Source organism: Anguilla rostrata, chromosome 1, assembly GCF_018555375.3.
Source record: "Anguilla rostrata isolate EN2019 chromosome 1, ASM1855537v3, whole genome shotgun sequence".
In the NCBI taxonomy this organism is placed as follows: domain Eukaryota; kingdom Metazoa; phylum Chordata; class Actinopteri; order Anguilliformes; family Anguillidae; genus Anguilla; species Anguilla rostrata.
This window is the reverse complement of record NC_057933.1, coordinates 51,044,501-51,065,662: the sequence shown is the minus strand read 5'-3', so window position 1 is coordinate 51,065,662 and position 21,162 is coordinate 51,044,501. Positions and strand designations below refer to the sequence as shown.

The window sequence follows — 21,162 nt, the reverse complement described above, 5'->3', positions numbered from 1 at the left end:
GAGGTAGAGGGAGCTAGAGAGCGGAGTAGGCAGTCAAAGACAGCGGCTTATCGCAACCTCTCATTTGAAAAAGATGGAACTGGAAAAGGAAGCTGGGAAGTATTCAATGCATAGACATTACATGAGTTATGACCAGTGGAGGACTAAATATATGCTGCTAAAAATCATTTTCAAACAGACTGCCAAACCGTAAGCACAGCAGCAGAAAGAATGAGTGGATTGCACTGGATCATGAAAAGATTAATTATGCTGTTATTATGTGGTCAAACTTTCACGTAACTCTTAAAGAGTGCTTGGTTTTGGACACAAATACAACAGTCAGTGATAACTCCAGAAGCACTAATACTGGCCCAACACAGTAATTAGCATCTGGTCTGGACAAGAGACTAATTAAATTAAATGTATAAACCAACAAATACAGACCCACATTTATATTCAATTTTACTAGTTTTTTGTCTAGATATTTAGCCATTTCCCTATTTTATTTGTTCCTAAATTCTCTGTGATCAAGCCAGCTCACTGTTTGAAAATGGTTGGTGAAGTCTGTTATGGAATACTTGTCTGCATATGCACTGCACATTCCTGCAACATAAGACTTTGAACACCTGGAAATGACTCTTTCATCAGTATGACCCAACCCTCCTGAGGGAAAGCGCCCCATGGTTGCACGGCAACAGTCAGTCACAGAGCAATTAGGCACACCTTCCCCCCACCCATGCTAGCCCCTCCTACGGGGAGGCCTTCGACAACCTCGCCCCACGCCCTCGTCACAGGACCTGCAGAGACAGCACCACCTACATCTACAAGTTCCAGCGCAGCAGAAATGGCTAACCTCAACACTTCCCCTCCACCCCCCGGCAAATTTGAAAATGGGGAGGGTGGTTTCCCAGGTGGCAGATTAAGATTGATGGGAGCAGATATGGCAGAGCTACAGCACCACTCTGGGCCAAGTGTTCAAAAAAACTGTGTGTTCTGTGTTTTTCCTGAAAGCTGTTCTTAGTGTGGTGTATCAGCGCTGACTTAGCTTCCATCCCGACTGATTACATGCAGCTTACTGCTATCTACGTAAACCCTGATTCAGTCTTCACAGCGTCTCATATGCTCTTTAACCCTGTGTATACAATGAAGAAATGTGTGTTGCAAGCACGCAGCCAAAACAAAAAACAAAGAAACTCGCAACAAGAACAGAACACAGGTCCTCGCAATTAAAATGGTTTTGAATCAGCTCTGATTCGCAAACACAACACAAACATGCATTAATTAACAGCAACAAAGTCTGCTGCCCCGTCTGCCCCTTGACTGGACGACAGCATCAGTCGCTTTTCGTTAAACAACAGGCTGTGGCTCAGGAAGAGAGGATTGGTTTAACTTCTGTCAGCGCTTGCCTCTCTTAAAAAGCATTAACACCATGTCAGAGCATAGTTGCACAATGTGTTGGGTGGGACCGAGACAGACAGAACAGCGCAGGCTCCATCTGGCATAGGGCAGCTGAGGCCAGATTCACTTCCCTTGCTGGGATTTCCAAAAAACACTTGGCACCCAAGCCTTTATCGTGCCACAGGGCTATCATAAGACAAGAACTCTCAGTGGTTGGGCTGTTCTCAGTAGCTTAGAAAATGTTTTAATGTATCTAATTGGAGCTCGGCTTTAAACTGACACTTTCTGAAACAAGACCAGGTTAAAACCTAGTATATGGCTGGACCTAACACACGTGATCCGGCCGACCGATGGTGTGACTTCATAACTCAGCCGACCAATGGTGTAACTTCACTCAGTCACTCATCACTCACTCAGTCACTTACTCAGTCAGTCACAGACATTTGAGTTTGTAGGGCTGGCCACACTGTTGCGGTCCAGCCAAAAAGTTGTTAAAAGAATCTAAATGCTACATAGAAAGTCCCGTGAAAAGTGTTTGTTTGGACTCACTATGTTGTTCCACATACACCTACAAGGCAGCAGCATAGACAACTGGCATGTCACCTCAAAAAAAAATTCTTTTCTACACCTACCCTTAGGGTGTACTAAAGGCAGCAGAAAACACAGTGAGATGGGAGGGGCAGGGAGTGTAATTTCATCAGAACTCGATGAGCTGGGAGAGAGAGTAATTGGAGTAACTACAAGGCAAAGGACAGGGTTAAAGCAGGCTGATCCTGTGCTAGTACGATTGCAACATGATCACTTGAATCATGTTAGACCGACAGTACCTGTGATCATTAATAGCCCACTGGCTAGATAAAAGATGTGTTAGTGTGACACAAGATGCAGAAGCAGAACTACTCCTTCTGGTGACGCCCAGAAATCGAAAATAGTTGACTGTGTTCAGGTGGTCAATGAGTCACTATGCTTATGGATGGGCGACTTCAGGACTTCTGTTATGATATCACGTTGTCACGGTAATGACAGAGGGGAAGTCCAATGAACTTTGAACCGCTTCATCAATATACTATACGCTAATTGGAACACTGAGCGCCTGGGTTCTTGTTTGCCAGTCAGGTGGAGCCTGTTTTTTAAACACAACCCCCCTTTCCAAATGAAAGGTCAACCAGGAGGGCCTGCACTACTGACCCTTGTGCTGACCCGTCCACAGAGGTCAGAGGCATCCTCCTGAAAACATTGAAAACGTTTGAAAATCAGTGACATAACAACTGCTGATTCCCAATCCAATAAACACGAAAATGCAGTGTTGTCTTTAAGCAGTCTGACTCTTTCTTCTATAATCATACCCTTTCAAACGGGGTCAGAGGTGTAGTATCAGGTATCACCACTAGTACCACAGTGCAAACACATTAGCAACAAAAAGCAATCACTGCAATTGAGCAACACAAATAGCTTTAGCGCACACAGGTATTGCAGAAGATAATTGATAGGTGGTTTGGGTACTCCATAGAATTGAACTGCTCTCCCCCCCGTGGAAGTATGAAAACTGAATTGTTTGACATTTCCATAACATTAATAAGGAAACCCTGCTCAGGTTTCTGCTGATCTATTTAATTCCTGCCTAAGAAAATGGGATTTATGGCAGACATTTCTGAAATGGAGAGATTACTTTTGAACACAAGAAAAGTAAGCTGCAGTAACAAAATACAGAGGTTTCAGAAACAGACAGACTTCCGCTGATGCAGTCTGGTTTCGCTCTTCAGTAAGGTTAACCATAAACCATATGGACACAACAGGCAAATGTCAAAACCTGTAGCTATCATTCACATGTGGGGATAAAATGCATATACAACCATTTGATTTAAACCACAGAAAATGCATAATTTGCCTTTTTGAAACCTGAACGGGTATGCTTTGATACTAAAAAAAAGACACTGTAGAGTTAGGAAAATGCATTTAGTTGGTGCATACAGCTGTGCATATTTACAGTACAACATATTGTTCTGCTGTATGCACATCATGTCAAAACAGCACAAGCGCTCAGTCTGTTTTCATTGGCTGTCATCCATTCATTCCTCACTGTAAAAGAGGAGGTCACTAGCCAATAAGAAGCGTCTAAAATACTTGCACGTTCTGTAAAGGGGAGTGCCCTTCTAAGTAACCCACAGCATGCAGGGGTGCAGGGCAGGGACTCAGACCCAGTGAGCTGTGACATTTCTCATTCTAGTAATAACAACCTTCAAGAAACTATTTTTCCATGTTGTTTCCCCAAACTATATGTACACCCAACAGTGTCGTAAATTGGCCAAATCAATTCATCAAGTCAAACTGTCCCAGAACGATAGGGCTGCACAAGCGCAGATGATTTAGGACAGCAGCAGGAAGCGGACAGAGGCTGACAGCGTAAGTTACGACTCTCATTCTCCAGTCATTTCGTAAAAACTTCTGAAGCCCGGCACCCAGTGCAGCATGACACATGGTTAAAAAATACATCAAAAGCACCACGGACATGGATACCATGGAAAACCTTAGTTCTCAGCAAATATGTATGTATGGTTGAAAATCTGTAAATCAGGATAGCTCGTCATTATAAAGTACTGTTCTTCTTCAGAAAAAAAAAAAAAAAAATGAAAGCAGCACACTGACTCTCACCAAAAAACATCTTAACCACAGAGTGCAGCTCGGAGCACTTCATTCACTCATTCGCCCAAGGGCACTTCTCTTTCAGACAGACACAAAAAGCCTCTTTGAGGCTAAGCCTCTCAAGGGCTTAACCGTCCTCTCTAAATGCAAAAGTTGGCCCCTGCTACACTCTGACATAAGCAAAGAACACAGTCATACCTTTTCTCTCGTCTGTGGCCTTCAACATGCCCAGGTAATACGCCTCGTCCGAGGGGGTCCTGTCCCTCCCAAGGCTACCTGAGGAATAGTTCCTATATTTCTGCTGGGCAGACATGCTGCAATCTGCTTGCTGCTAATGTAAATCAATAAGCTCCTCTGTTTCTCTCCAGCAGCTTTTGAAAACAAGACTGATATTATAAATGCTTCTTCTTTTTCCAAGTCCACTCAGTTGCTGCTGCAAGACGAGCAAAAGCACGCAGTCATGTGGGTGTGTCGAGCCCTCGGTAGCCGCTTAACCTATAATTTCTCTCTTCTCCTCTTTCGTGGCTCTGCCCTTCTTTTCTCCCTTTTTTCTCTTCTTCTCGCTGAATGATGCCTGCGAGCTACAAAGTCTGGGCCTGCCTTGGACTGATGTGCACATTCTATGTGTGTGTGTGTATACTGGAGGACATCCTGGCGGTGTAGGGCTCCTCCCTCTCTCTTCGTCATCTAGGTGCGGTCAGTGGAGAGGGAGGGAGTGAGTGAGTGGGGCTGGGAGTGTGCCGGTAAGGTGTGGAGGAACAAAGTTGCCTGAAGAACAACCTACTCCCCCACCGGCTCCTCCCAGCCCAACCCACTTCCTCAGCCTGAGTCACCATACAAGCGTGGCAGCCTGTGTGATGCGGGCACATGCCACAGGAAGTTCTGCACTGGCACGCGAGACGCTCCCTGCGCCCACACAAGACATCAAAATCTTATACTTCTAATGAGGCTTCAGCGAATGTGTCTGAGGGCCGGCACTATGTATACAGCATGTAACCTTCCATCTTTGCCATCTTATCAGCCCCAAATGTGCTTAATCATTACCCTGTCACCAAATTCCACAGAATCCCCCTTCTCTCCCGCTGGGGATGGGAAATGGTAAATGAATCACCGACTGAGTACGCAAACTGATAGGCATGACACAGTAATGTTCCCACATTACAGCAAGACTAGACAAAACACTTCTTTTAACTGCAAAAGGGCATGTATCTTGACCGTACTACTATATACAATAATAAGAATATGCTATAATAAAAATGCAATTAAAATGCTTCTTGTTAGTGTACAGTACACACTCAGAAAGCAGTCTTACCCAGGACTTTATTCTATAACTTGTATCTTGTACAATATCACATGATACAATACTGCACTCTTTGCCAGGGCTGGATATCAACATGAAGAAATTCAGGGCAAGTGCTCAGGCTTGCTCTGCAACAGCTTTCCCTCAGAAACCTTTACATCACAGGCCAGGATCCTTAACCACACAACCTCACTGATAAGGCTGCAAGAGGTTACATGTACAGTCTTAAGAACAGAATCCCTTAATGTGCCATGGCTTCCAGATCAAGATCTGAGTTGTTCAGGGTTTAATAAAAATAAAATAAAAACATTTATATGCTAGTATACACAACCCCTGCTGGCACCACACAACCTTCCCCATAACCAAGCCATCGCTAGACTGAGACTCATAACCTACTGTCAGAACGAGGAGCTGTCAGGAAGATTAGACCTCCAAAATAGGCCATTCTCTCATTTCCGAGGTGCTATTTTCGGTTTTGGCTGCCAGTTTTGCCACCACCATTCTCAGTGGCGAGAAGCAGTGTTGGCAAGTGCAAAAAAAACAACAACAGCCACATTTAAGCTTCCATTGTTCTCTGAGGAAGACCAAAAGAGGAAATAGGTTTAGGCCATAAGGAGAAAGGAAGGTCCGTTAGTTAAATTAACAAAGTCAACGTATGTGTGTAGTGCAGATGTTTAGGGGAGGCAGGCTAGATAATGTTTCAATACTAAGAATAAATTGTGCAAGCATAAACATTTTTATGAAATTACAGTCGTACTGCAAATACAGGTAGTCTCGCTTCATGCAACACCTTGACAACATTACTATAGTGGGTTCTCACTTTTTTCAGCGACTTGTAGCACTTAGATTACACAACCACCCATTTGCCTATTATGTTGGATACTTAGAGAACATAGAAGGGATTTTTTTGGAGTACCAAATGTGACACGTATTAGGGAATCTAACTATACAGCTAGTAAATTGGATATTAGTGAAATAGAGCAGCTGATATTAGACTAGTGTAGGCAAATTGCATTAGAGTATCTTTATGTAAACTATGGTTAAAATTCAACAGAAGAAACGATAGCAGCATGTTCATTCATCTTCAGAATTAGATATAGATATCCTGAATATATAGCTAGCTAACTGTCTATAATAGCAAATGGATTACACTAGCTAGCTACTTGCCATTACCTTAGAAATTAAAGATAAATTCAATCTGCACGCGGAGCTCACAGGAAGGTTTGTTCTAGCATGTGGCTGGTGGCTTCTTTGGTCTTTCATTTACTGTAGTTATTGAACACTGAAACAGAAGGCATCCAACATTTTTAATCCATTTATGATCCGCAATAGAGCCAGCAGCCAAGATTTCATTATTTATCTGTTCAAAGAGTGGAACAAGAGCGAAACCGGAGGGGGCACGGAGATTGGTGAGCTCCATGGATAGGTGGGATTTAACTGCTCTGCCGCGGTCACCACACAATGCAGTAGACCATTCTATGGCACTGGTACAAAAGCTACTGAAGGTGGAAACAGAATGTTGATACCGATCTCCGATCTGAAAGGAAATCTATGAGATCTGTAAAGCATCCTACGATTTCTCTTCACTGAGCCACTGAGGAAAAAGCCCTTCAATTGTTCAGAGTCTCATTTCCTGATACACATGGGGTCAATACACTTTAAAGCTTCCGCACCAAGGGTATTGGTATTCATGTGAAATAGTTATTAGGGAACTGGGGGTTGCAACCAGAGTACAGCAGGCTGGGTCACCGTCATTTTACTCTCAGATGTTAAACTGAAATTATTCATTACTCATGCAACGGTATAAACGAGAACATGAAAAATGTCCTGTAAGCGAGACAATCAATAAAAACACTGCATTTTCCAACCCTTGTTCAAAGTGAATTCATAATTAGCAACATGAAACAACAGGGGCCACTTGTACAGATGAACTAGGGGTTGTATTCAGGAATCCTGTTTTATGTTTTGAAGGCCTCTTTGACCTAGGAGTTACTTATAGCAAGCAAAATCACAGAAGAAAACACTCAAATGTCCATCATTAAATAGAGCTGAAGCAATATAGAGAAAATACAGACATGTTCAGCAGCTGCCTGTTTGGACTTGAAGCAGTGGGAACAACACATCCACCAAAAGACAGAGATGTACCTTCTGTTAAACTACAGCTTCACTGACATGGGAGACACACCTTAGGTAATAGTGTTGTAGTTCCATACAATGTCTGGGCAGGTGAAGGAATTAGGGATGGGCAGGGCTTTTTCTCCAGTGGAAAAAAGAACACTTTAACCGCAACAGGATCATTAGCGGGAATACACATGCAGAGACTTCAAATACCTGATGTGTGTCACAGAGGATTGAGCAGTTACATACCACAGAATGAGAAACTATTGCTGACACAGATATTTAGTTGTTAAACAGAAGAAAAGGACAGTTTCTCTTTCCAAAGCATGAAAAATGGAAAATAAATGAACTTATTTGTAGGCTTTAGAGGGTTAATTCATTTAAAATAGCAAAATAGAGTGAAGAATGCAAAGAAAATGAAGCAAGAGGCGGAATTAATATATGAGCATGATTAGTATTAAATTACAGCAGGATGTCTGTGCACTGTAAAACACGCCCAGTAAAGGTGTAAGCTCACTGCCAAGGGAGTCAGCTCCTTGAGAGGACATGACCATGTGATGTCCTACTGAAAGGAATGTGTCCTTGAGGTTAATTCAAATATTTTCCCTTCATATGTTAAACCTACAGGTTGCAAGTCAGAACAGAGTCTTCTCTGATGAGACGATTCCCATTAAAATCTTAAGTCTTAAGTAAAAAAAAAATGTTAAAAAAATGATAGAGGCATTCATACTCCCTGACAGTGTATGTCATTGTGGGAGGAAATAAGTTGATAAACTGGATGACAAAAAAAGCAACAAAAGTTAATTGAAAAAGTGACATGTTACAATGCAGCTAAAGCAGTAAATCCTTCTGAAGCCAATGCTCAACTGTACAGATTTCAAAAGCTTGCCCTAGAGCTAATCTCTCGAATATGGTTCTTGTTGTGCAGAGAGGGAGAAAAAAACCCCGCTGGTGTTGGATATTATCTCTAAGAGCCCTGTGACCCCAGGCCTTAAGGTGAATATCTGTTAGCACCACCCCAGTTCCCCTCTCTGAAGCTCCAAACAGCAGAAGGTTGGGTTAAGGTGTGAATGCTCAGTGTCTCCATACTACATACTACTACAGATAGCCTTCCTCAGTTAGACCTCTCATTAGCCCTCTATCATTACAGCTCCCATTCCTAGCCGCTGTCACAGGGAGAAACCAGGCTGCCCTTTCCTAGCTTTTTACAGCACCCACATCTAATGTTGTCCCACAAATATCAGCCCTCTGTTCCTCTGGTCATCAAATGGGCTTTGCACTGTTCCATAGCTTGAAGGCTTGTTTACAGGGCAATGTGAGGTGCATCTGTGAGAAACCAAATGTCAGGGAATGAGTTTGGCTGGACGTTCCATCGCTTATATTCAGCATAAGCATTTATGGATTCATGGTATTTCACAGCCATTTCGGTGACTTTTCTTAACATTGAAAATGAATAACTCATTGCATTTATATATTAACTTCAGTCATTTTAAGGAATCTCACTGACCTATTCAATTTGAAATATCATATTTCAATTGAAAATACATACTGAATGACCAAGTTAAACTTTTTCCCTCAGAGAGAATGGGGAGCAGAGCCAGGTTGTGGAATAGGATTATCTAACTCTAAAATCATTTTTCTGTGCTGTTTTCATGAAGCAGGGATCTTATTTAAAATAACAGACGTCACAGTAGATTTTCAGTTGAACCTTCAAAATTCAGTCCCTACAGTTTACGACTAAGTATTAGCAATGTTTCCACCTGGAAAGTTTGCTGATGTGTACAGTAATTCACTCAAGCAGCACCCCGAAGTCATAGAAAGGCTTTTTCCCCAACCATTTTTTTTAAATCCTTCACGACTCATTAAATCCACAATTTAGGACCATAGGTGAAAAGTCTGAAAAAAGATATTTTCCAAAGGTCTTCTACAGTAAGTCTTCCTGAACCAAATGTCATGTGGTTGGCAATGGAAAGCTTCAGATTTTCAAATTAATGGCTGCAAATCCTTAGATCCTGCCACCAGCAACTCTCTGTAAATGAGCTGTTAAAGATGAAGAGCTTAAGAAAAAGACCGCAAGTCCTTTAGTTAGTCGACTTGGATCCCGCTCCTCAGACTACCACCAGCTCAACACCTTTATATTTCCCAAAGATGTCTCTGACTGTGACTCTGACAGCTGAGTGCATAATGCACCAATTCAAGGGCTTTTCCCCTCCAATTGCAGCTACAGTCCCGCATGTTCGTGAACACCGAGGAGCTGTCCCTTTTTTTTCCACCACCCGGCGAGCAACATCTTGAGAAAAGTCTCAGTGCAGCGTGAGCCATGGGCAGCCCGGCTGAGGTAATGTGGTGGAGCCAAGTTCAGCTGGGAAACTCAGAAAAACTGAGTCACCATAGGGTTTCTCTGGAGACCCAAAAAAGGCATATTATTATACAATCTGCAACTGCTCATTATAAGGCCACACAGAACCCCTCCTTCTCCCTAAGCAGATGCTGCACCGTTTCATTGCAAAACAGAAAGACAGCACTGATGTGTTATATTGCATGTAGCACACTAAATTATACACATGCATCTTATTTTTCCCCATTTTATCAGCTTTTTCACTGTATGCGTATGATGGGGGTTAGCCATGTATGCAACGAGACACAGTGTCTGCTCACAGCCTGTACAGACATTCCGGAATCCTGGTATTTCCCCAAGAGAATCCGGCTGCTCTCTATACACTGACCGGGGAGGGGGGGCAGGTGGAGTTGGGCTGCTCCATGCAAGTCTGCCAAGAACATCTTGTATGTTTGAAACAGGATATGTACCAAATTAATCCCAATGTATCCACAGTAATCTTTTTCAGTTTGCCTGTAAGTTTAATAGTGGCAATTTCCACTCATGTTCCACAAAGTGGAAAAGCCAAAAGGGGTAGTACAAATCATTCTGAAAATATACAACAAATAACAAAGAAATGTAAACCCAAAGCTCTAGAGAGCATCAATCTCCAAATGAACTCAACTAGTAATATTGTGATTTATGTTGCAGTGTCAAATCCCACATACAGTAGGCACTGCCACTGGACCCTTGGCCAAGCACCTAACCAGAACAGTTTCAGCAACAGTCCAGCTCCATTAATGAAGTGTACATAGAACTGTAAGTCTCTGAACAAGGGGAATTTTCTAAGCAAGTAGATAATGTAAAAACAATAAAAAAGAGATGGTCTACTGAACTTTGACAACCCAGTAGATTTTTCCAGCTATACTAAAATCAGTGGTAAACAACTCCTAGAGATGTACAATCTTGTTGGTTTTCTTTTTTAACCCTAATTTGTCACACCTCATTCGACTAATTTGCAGCTCAACAAGACCTCCAGGTGTTGAATGTACTATCTTAGGGTTGACTGAAAACCAACAGAACAGTAGATCTCCAGGAACGTGGCTGGTTACCACTGCCTTAACTTCATTAACACTCAGAAGTGAGTAGATAAGCATAGAGATAATTGATTCAAACAAGACACTATTTGATTTAATGAGGTGGCTAAGGGCTTGACTGCAAGTTGCGACATTGTCACTAGTCACGTCCCAGGTTGGGAAGATCCCTGGTGGACGTTCTTGTCAAATCGCAGCTGATATCTGCTGACGTGAGTTTTCCTTTTACTTGCTAACTTGCTAACAAACAACTGCTTTATAACTCAGGCAACCTCTCTCCCCATCCATTTAGTCAGCTCTCCAGCCACTACACATAGCTGTTATACCAAAGAATAACAAACACAACACTGCCTGATAAACTGACATAACAGGTGTTAGGAGAGGGATAAGGTGTTTGGGCCTTGTTCTCAGAGTGGAAGAGAAAGCAGTAACTTGGGCCCACCTGTAAACAGGAGAGAGACCATCTAATCTTTAAGGCCACACTCCAGCCCTGCCTATGGCTGTCTGATGAGGTCACTTTAATATAACTATGGCTTATCCTTCTGACATAAAGTTATTGGGTATGATTCTTTGTCTTCACATCACGTATCCCCCTTTTTGGCTGACCCATGAATGACTTCTTAGAATAAAGCGCACCAGGTGATCTATTACTTACCTGGCCAACAAGACCAATTATGCCAATCTAAGCCATGCATTCAGAACATTACAGTCACATGTGGCATCTAATTGCGAAAATAAGACATGACTGGTTTACTTCCTTTAATCAGACAGGAAAATCTTGGTCTGTTAAAAAAAAGTGTCTTTCATGTTTTTGGAGCATACTTGTGGACTGAACATAAAAGAAGGGTTTGGAAACATGATCCTCAGGTTCCTGGCACAGTGATCAAGAGGAATGCCTTTTTTTCTTAAGAAAACAAAGCCGGGGACAGAAAAGGAAAAGAAAGATGTCACCGTAGGTTTTATTAGGAAAGCCCGGGAGGCAGAAGAGCGCTGTTATTCTGCTCATTCCTGCAAGGGCGTGGCCACCTGCCCATCCCTTCAGACAGGGGGAGCCATCTCCCCAAGGAACCTCCTGTCCTCTCGCGCACAGGACCCGTGCGTGTGGGAGCGTGTGGAGGCAGGCTGCCCCGCCCGTGGATAGGAATGTTATTATACAACTTAAAAAAAGAAAAAGAAAAAGAAAAAATACTGCACACACACACACCTACACAATATCTCAGAGTCTGCATGGAGGAGAAGTGGCACTGGACCATGAGAGGCTACGCCCGGAAAGCCTGCGATAAGAACTTGGACCCCCGGGCGCTGGCTGGCACATGCACATTGCCCTTGCATGTGTGCAAGGCTGTTCTGTGGATGTTTTGGTATATGCTTAGGCAGGAAGCAAACTCCAATGATCATGTTAACACAATGCCAACTGTTATAATGTGTTTCTGGGTTTAAATGTTTTAGACAGAGAGAAAACTGTGATTGGTGAATGCAGTTTAAGTGCTGCTTTTTTTTGAGAGCATAAACTGTATCACGTCAAAACAGACTTTTTCACTCGCAAATTGGTCCAATTCAAATATGAATTTCTTTCCATGAATTTTTACCTTAAGTCAAGGTTTTCGATGAAGACATTTATCATGAACATTGAGATCTTAAATTGCTTTCATACAGAACGGCACGTGATTTCAAAGTTTTATTAACATAATGAAGCTATTACTACCATTTTCACCACTCATAATTACAGTACATTCATTTTGGTTGCTGAATATAAAAATGGAAACTTGGAATCAGTGTGGAAATCCCAAGATCTGAAACCACTTTCATTCCACTTGCACATACCTGTAGAATCAAAGGGAGAATTAACTCAATTTGCTCGATAAGCTGTCTCCCTCTGCTGGAGACTGTCACATACAGCAAGATGGCTCACACGTATTTAATGTGGCAGGACACAATGTATGTACTGGGCTGAGCTGCAGGTAAGCAAGATATTACAGCATATTAGCATAAACAAGCAAAACTAATTTGATACTGCATGCAAAATCTGTAACTCCAGTTACCAGTAAGAGTGGCTATACAGTCATTCGCTTGTCCAAATCCTGAAAATTGAAAAGCAATTTTTTTCACTGAATTTTTGAAGACCAGAACTATCCTTCAGTTCTTTCTTGAATTTTATATTTTACATCTGTTCTGTCTATGTTCAGTATTGAAGCTTGATATTTAATAGCCTGTACCAATGTGGAAAAGGGAAATGTGAGAAGGGTTTCTATGGCAACAGACCAAACACACAGTAGCTACAGCAGCAAGCACATCAGTCTTACTCATTTGTGTAATTTTAGATGCTGTGGTCTGGACCACAAGTGCTCAGCCAAACCTTGTGATGCTCGACTGCCCAGGGGACAGAGCTGCCACCACCTTGTATTTCCTGAGCTTGATGGAATCCCGATGCAGCAGTCTCAATCTAACCTTACTTCCTTTGAAGACAAATGCCACCGGTAGCCTAAATGTAGCCAAATAAACTCCAATTCTATACATTCTGTTCCACTAAAATAAACAAAATAACATAATAACTCAATGAAGATTATCTTACAAATATTTGTGTATCTAAACTGCCACAGTATAGAAAAGTGGTAAAAAATTAAATAAAATAAAATAATATTGTGGAAAAGCAATTTGGCAGACAATGAAATTGAACGTGACAAGTATGTTAATGTCCTTAGCCCTTAGAGATGCAGGTGAGGAGGGTTGCCACTAGGGGGAGCCCCAAGTAAGGTAAGCATACCCAGCCAATTGTTCACAAAGCAATGTCACTTTTATTGTAAATTCAATTTAAAAATAATAATAATAATTATTATATTAGCTTCATACTTACAATAAGCACAATGTTAAAATGCTCTGATGACACACTAAACACCAGTTTAAGTTACTAAAAGTGTTTCAAAAAGAATTCAACACACCAACTTCAGGTAATAGTAATGTATTGTTTGGACATTAGGAACATTATGAACATTTGGTTAAATTAAAACAGGCTAATTATTAATGTAAGTCTATTCATTTACAGAAAGGTTATTAATAAATATATTTATATATTGAAATATAGTGTAATAATTGTGAAATACAAACTGTTAAGGCCTACTTGCTATTTGAACGTGGTATTTAGATTTGGCAGTATATTTCATTTGTTTCTTTAAGAAATGAAATAAAATTACACAATCTAGACTCAATCAACTTGAATATGGTGCAACCTAAATTAAGATTAAACGTACTGTGTTGATGTATAAACTCACAACTTGAGAAACTAAAGTAATTTTCCATCATCCATATATGCTGGACAGTAATCTATAGCCTACTATATTAAGTGTAAACACTGTTGTGATATCTAAACTGCAGCTACTACACACAGTTTGGTCTCCAAGACTACAGTTGTCTTGGATTTAGCTGGCTTAAATTCATGTGGATTTTCCTGACATCAAAAGTCCCACTCTGGGGGTAATTCCCCTGCCAAAACCATGGTCCACGGATGGAACTCATTTGTGATGTCTGTGAGAGAGGACCAACTTTCTGTTCTACTTTAAATATTTACTGAAACACAGATTGGATTGAAGTCAGCTGGATGCAATGATAATCACATCTGTGTACATAAACATGTCCAAGTTTGATGATTATTACTACGTGAAATCTTCTCTCTCTCTCTCTCTCTCTCTCTCTCTCTCTCTCACACACACACACACACACACACTCACTCAAAATACATAAAATGTGCATGGTAGGTTGAAGTGGAAATTCGTATGAAGATAAAGATCTGGAAATAATTAATTTTAATAGTACCCCTCCCATATCAATCGAACATAATTATTGAACGCTAAGCATAATTACCATTAAGTATACCACATACGGTTGTCTCAGTTTTCTGTAAATCCGTGTACGTTTAATGTCAAGTCACATTAAAAACATTTAATCTGTATTTACTACATAAAATCACATCTGAAAGCGTTCTTAATTTCTACCATGTGTGAGAGCCTATTTAAGAGGTGCGTCATCTTTAAGATATTTTAAAATGTTTACCAGCTGATGTTATAAATACATTTAAGAATTAATTCATGGGTAAGACTACAAATGTGCTGTCGCGCTTCCTTATAAATTCCCTCAAATGGTTAAACCCGATCTGGTGAACGCCTACTTGTTTAAACCCCTCCTCCACACCATTTCGAGAGTCCGGCAACTCACCTGCACAACACATTTTGTTGTATAAAAAAGCGCTCCTTTCTCCGCTGTTGATTTCATTTAGATAGTTTTCCCGTTCACACAGTATTTCGCAGTTAAATTTGGAATACCAGGACGCTGCGCCGCTGGGAACATCGGGGGTGCCCGTCGCCATCTCCTGAAAGTTAGACTAGGCGAGTTGAGAAACACGCTCTTTCGTAGTAAACTCGCTTCGAGGAGGTATGGCTATTCAGTCTCGCGCTCGCTCTCCTCCCAAGCTGTTCGACATTTGGGAGCGCGAAAAAAACATGGAACCGTATCCAATTGCAGACGGTCAATTTTCTTTCGCTTCCGAAAGCCCTGCCCCTTTATAGTCCGTTATAGCACTAAAGAATAAGAACCGACTCCTCAATGCCTCCCAGCCGGAATTAAAAAGACAGCGCCCGTAAGTTGATTCGTGTTGCTGCTATTTCAAAGTCCAATGACAGCCCGTTTCATCTTCCAGTAGCCTACTTATAGCGTTTCAGAAACAGAACGCCAGTTTTTTGTTTTCCTTGTTTGTAACTAATGTGGACAGCCTACAATTTATCAGAATGAAAAGTAGACTTTTCAAAGCATGGTTACGAGACATCGGTGGTTGAAATGTAGTTTTGAAGCACGGTGGCAGCTCGGCGGAGGGTTGCACGCACTAATGTTTTTGCGTTTACTTAATGTGTTGATTCAAACAAACATCAGTCCCCATTCCTGCAATATTTCCACTGACACGATTTAATGAATCCACTTTTGAATGTCCCAGTTTAATTATTGCCACCAGTTGTTCTGTGAATTCGATAAAAAAAAATAATGGTTTACTTGCAATTAAATTGAATTTATATTTACATACATATTTTCAAATATAAACCTGAAACTGTAAATGCAACCAAAAATGATGTATTTTTCATGAGTCACAATGAGTCCAAATTGATATCAATAATATTACAAGCCTTGCCACCAATTTCTTAAATCAACCTGCAGACAAACATCTGCAAAACTTCAATATGCCCATGGACAAAATACTATGTAAATTTAAAAAAAATAAAAAAATTTTTAAAAAGTGTTGGTGTTTAGTAGAACCCTCTATTTTATTAAACAAATTCAAGGAACATAATTTCCATACAAAACTCTTTGCCGTGTCTTTTTCAGCATTGTACACTACATAATGTATACTATTCTGATGCATTTTGCAGTTTTACATGTGAAATATAGAAGTGTCTGGAGCAGGGTGTGCCAGATTTTTGAGCACTTTCTCATGTGTTGGGCATAGTTGAGCTTCTTATCTGATGGTATCCTCCCCAGTGACTTTGTTTTCAATGGGAGGATTAGTCCTGTAATTATAGAACCTGTCTGCAACTTCTTGAGAAATCCACAGGTATTTACCTCTTAAGTTACATTCCATCACATACATGACAAGCAAATCGACCATAAATTCTCTTTAAATCAGTCAATTGGTCAAATAAACTAGTCTCAGGGATCTTATTTGACATTCTACGTGTAACATGCCAACATACAATGCAGGAACTGCTGATTAAAAACTCAAATCATCAGCAGTCAACTCCAATCAAATTGATGATCTTTTATCAACACGGCATAATATGGTTGTTATTGTCACTTCCTCCTAAACAATTCCATGCTGATGTTATTCTTATACTAAGATTTTATCCTCCTTGTTTGTTTTTAAGACATATAACAACCTATATATGGTCCCGCCAAAAGGTCCCCTTGCATGCTTGCCATGAAACTATGGCCATGAAAATGCCATACATGAAGTATGCTCAGACGTTTGTCCCTTTCGTATTTGTTCGCGTGGAACACTGACATGTCATTCAGTCCCATTAATGTTTTGAAAACACAGGGAGTTGCTTGCAAGTCAGTCCCCCAGACCATGGTCTTTAACAGCAACAAACAGAGAAGTAGAGGCAACAACCCACTTTCTGGATGAAAGGACTACAAAATTTCACTCCAGCATTACTGGGTTTGCACCCCCAATCTACTTGAGCAATAATTCACTGGCCTACCCCTAGGCGTGTCCTCACTCTCTTCCCCATGTGTCGTCTGCTGCTTATTTACGGTGGACCGAAGCTGATTCCGGGACCTGATTAAAGGGTTATATACAGCCTAATGTGAGACCCTCTCCACTTTCGGGAGCACATTCCTTCCCCTGGGCTGACCTTTGCCCCACAGATTCACAACGTGTCCTACTTTCCTGCGACTCGGTACTTTGCCATTCACATTCACTAAAGTGCTAAGTGCACCTGCTTGGCCCTCGGTCACTCTACCACTGTTGTGCCTTTAAAAGGTATGCAGGTTTACAGAGTGAGGAATGCAGAGTAAGCCTTCAGTTGGAGAAGCGGATCATTTATAAAATTGTCTTCATTATAGAGTATTTACTGCGATTGGCATTTCCAACTTGACATTTATGCTGGGGATTATATTCAATTCTTTAAATAGAAAAAGTTATACATTTCAGACTCCATATATATATGCACACAGATGAAAACATATATGTATTTAATGATATTTGTGAGTTAAATCAAATCAAGGAAAATCATTTATTCTTATTAAGTCTGACTGCATGGACAGCAACAATATACAGTGTTTATGTCAAGTCGAATAGGGGATATGTCACAGGTTTATGGCTGTCTGCATATATTGGCCTGAATCTAAAGGAAATGTTGAGAGATTCTGAATGACTGTGCCATGTTTAGAGCTGCTATTGGTTTCCGCCTCATGTGGCTACAGAGACAAATTTGTTCCACTTAAAAACTCTTTGCCAGAAGTTTGACTCATGTCCGTGAGTCAGAAAACCACTCATACAGTACTGTATAAACATTTAGCAATTCTGTTACACTTGATAAATACCCTTTCAAAGAAGATTATTTTTTCCAAGGTTATTGGCAAATTCAAAATGTATCAACCATAAAATGTACACAGATCATAGTTACCTGACCTGTTCAGGTTTCAGAAGGAGGTGAATGAACATAATAATTAGGAGTTGGATGCATGCTAAATTTCCTCAGGCCATAAGCGTTACTATTATTTGGTTCTGAAGAGGATTACACGAAATCTGATATTCGCACTACATTTGAAGGTGTGTTTATATAGCACAGTTGCGTAGTTGAAAAAACGGCAGAATAATTCATTTTTGCTTTGCCTAAAGAGACAGTTTTATGAATGGTGAAGAAAGAAAACCCCTAGCGTAGCACTGCACTGCTGGACTGATTTGAATTTATCAGTTAAACCTACAGTTAAGCTCGTTATATAGTAATAGCCAAGGAGGAAGCTTGCCTGAAACCCCTGGAAACTGGTTATACAAGATTAACATAGCTAACGCTTCATTATTTTTCAAAACACATTACGTTACCGATGTATCCCTTTGAATTAACTATTATGTTTTTTTTATGATATAAAGAAAATGTTTTGGCTGCAGATTAGAAGCAGGCCTGGTTTGAGTGAGATCTGAGTCATAACACAGAAAAGACCGGAGTGTGGAGTGCTTCCTCAGTTGCCTCTTAGAAAGGAAGCCTGTTAGGCTCTGTTCCATGCATTACTGTCATTGAGTTGAAAGACAGCAAAACGCTTAAAGGGGCCCTGACGTTCTTTGTGAAAACACACCCAGAGGAAAAACGATTTTTGGACATTCCAAGTATTTATGCTCCAGTAAAACAAAAGGCTACCTATGGCAACTCGCTGTGTGCCACAAAAGTCCAATAAAGCACTTTCTCATAAAGTATACCATCTCCCCGCAAACATTTTCAAGAGTCACCTTAAAATTAGGTGCTGTAAGATCTCCGGTCAAGGGACAAATAAATAAATACTTTCCATTTTCAGTGACAGTAATAGAAGAGTAAGGGAAATAGTTTTGGAACCATAAAAACCATGCCAAATAACAGTGAAACCAGCCTTCTGAGAGACTTGGATCCACTGGGAATCTAATGTTGCGGTTCTATCCACGCAACATGGGGTGTCCTCTCGGAAGGTTGAGTCCCGTCTCCCGCTCAGCCAAAGGAACCCTGTGCGTCCAATTTAAACTGCTGATGGGTGGCAAGCCTGCCCTGTCTAGGGCCTGCACGCACAAAATACCACCTCACGCCATCTTATGCAACCTCTACACTCGCCGTCTGGAGCCTCTTTTTTAGTTTGGAATGTGAACACATGCAGAGGATATTCTGTTGAACTGAACATGTATCCCATATAGAAACACTTTTTCAGAGACATCTTAAATATCAATGGGAAAATACAAGAAGCTATCACAAATTAGGTTTTAAAACACAAAGGCCCAATTTAGGGACTATACAAACAAATATGTGCAAATATGCTGCATATAATATTCAACAGGAAACATAAATATTTCCATTTTCATATACACTATGGAATTTTATGAAGGTTTTGTTGATTTAGTGATACTCCAAACCAATTTAATTAAGTCATTGTGAAATTTTTCCATCCGATTCACCTTATTTTTGACAGAAATGTGAGAGCAGCATTTTTTTTTTGCGTACTCATTCCCAGTTTGTACAACTGCCACTGGAAATGCTTTCTTTGTGAACTGTAGACTACTCACTGTCTCTAGCCTTTAAAATGATCTCAAGGTGGTTGTGGAGCACCCTAAGAAAAAAAATGTAATCTAGATGTGTCAAGTTAAAATTAATGATGCAAGACAATAACAAAAGTGGAGAAAATAGCAAAGATATTATAGCAACCCTTGTTGATTATGAGCTATCAAAACGGAGGTGAAAACAGATACAAATTTTTTTCTATCAATCACTCAGACTGGACATTAGATTGTAATTATTATAATGTAATATTTTGTACAGGTCTGGGACCAAAAACCACAACTGGACAATGTATTTGAAAACCAGACATTCTGGTCCAAAACCGTCTGGCAACTTTAGTTGGGAGTACATATTGTTCAGTAGTCCTGTATCATCTTTGTTGGAAGTGGGCAGAGTCTGCTTAGTGTCATCACTTTTTATGATAGTTTCCTGTTTTGGGAAGGAGCTTTTAGGAACAGTTGTTAAAAGTGGATTGCTGTTCGGTCTTTCCCTTCATCTTCTTCCTATCCTAGTCATCCCATGATGTTATGCATTATAAACACAAAAACTGGCAAACTAGGTAGCTACATTAGCAGCACCTACCTTGCATCTCAGTTTGTTGGAGACAAACTATTATGATCCAGTTCAAGTATGTGATCACAATGAAATGGTGTCTCAGCAACTGAATAGATGTTCATCTCTGGATCTGTCCAGTTAACCTAACTGCTAGTTATTTTCGCATCTTGTATAGCTACAGTCAACAAATTGGTAGCTAAAAAAACCAAACAGCTCTGGCTAACTAGCCCTATGTAATTTGACAGCTAACTTTCGCTAGTTAGCAAGGCAGAAAGATTTTTAGGATTCAATTATTTAATACCTGTTAGCTGCCATTACAAAATGCACTCACTGATTTCCGGTTAGGGTCAAGGGTCATATGTAAGGTGGATAGGAGTACTGTATTTTGTTGCCACCATTCTAACTTCCTGTGTGACCATATAATGGATAAGGAGCCGATCAGAGTTGGGCAAGAATAAACATACATCAGTCTGGACAGAGCCACTGACATTTAGCAGCTGTGACCAGACTCCGGGCCTACACGCAGAGAGCTTAAATATACCCATGGGAAATTTGATGCATTCATTAACCCTCAGCTTGCCTGTAGATATACATGGAAACAATGCAAGTACCATAGATATTTTATTATTTTATCCTTAGCCTTTGACGTGGAAGCCAATTTAGTTTGTAGTCCAGAATAATTACCACTCTTTTTGACTGACTCTATGGTTTATGACAAACAATATATGAACTATATTTGCTAAATGTTTTACAGTATATTGTGATCGCTGCCACAGCAAAAATAATTTAGTGTTTATTTTCAAACAGGTACTCTTTTTATATGTTAATTATAAACCACAAAATTACATGCATGAACAAGAATAAATAATGGCATAATTGTAGTGCCCTAAGAAACATGGAATATACTTCAACATATCAAAAATATTTGGTATTTCTTCAGAAAATATATTTTCCAGAAAATATATAAGAGCAATGTATTTT

At 40.5% G+C, this 21,162-nt stretch overlaps 1 protein-coding gene across 39 annotated transcripts in view; it reads right to left on the bottom strand.

Annotated features, from left to right (window-relative positions):
• pleca (plectin a) overlaps window positions 1–21,162 on the bottom strand; it is a 201,151-nt gene that overhangs the window by 51,029 nt on the left and 128,960 nt on the right. For 5 of the 39 annotated variants that reach the window (XM_064341212.1, XM_064341224.1, XM_064341250.1 and 2 more), the window contains exon 1: window positions 4,219–4,661. The exons of 32 other annotated variants lie outside the window; for them this stretch is intronic. In XM_064341212.1, coding sequence (XP_064197282.1) covers window positions 4,219–4,333 — 115 coding nt within the window. In that variant the 5' untranslated portion in view covers window positions 4,334–4,661. Of the gene's footprint in view, window positions 1–4,218; window positions 4,662–15,058; window positions 15,362–21,162 lie in introns of those variants that run through there. 2 more of the 39 variants (XM_064341197.1, XM_064341205.1) reach the window with 1 other exon arrangement.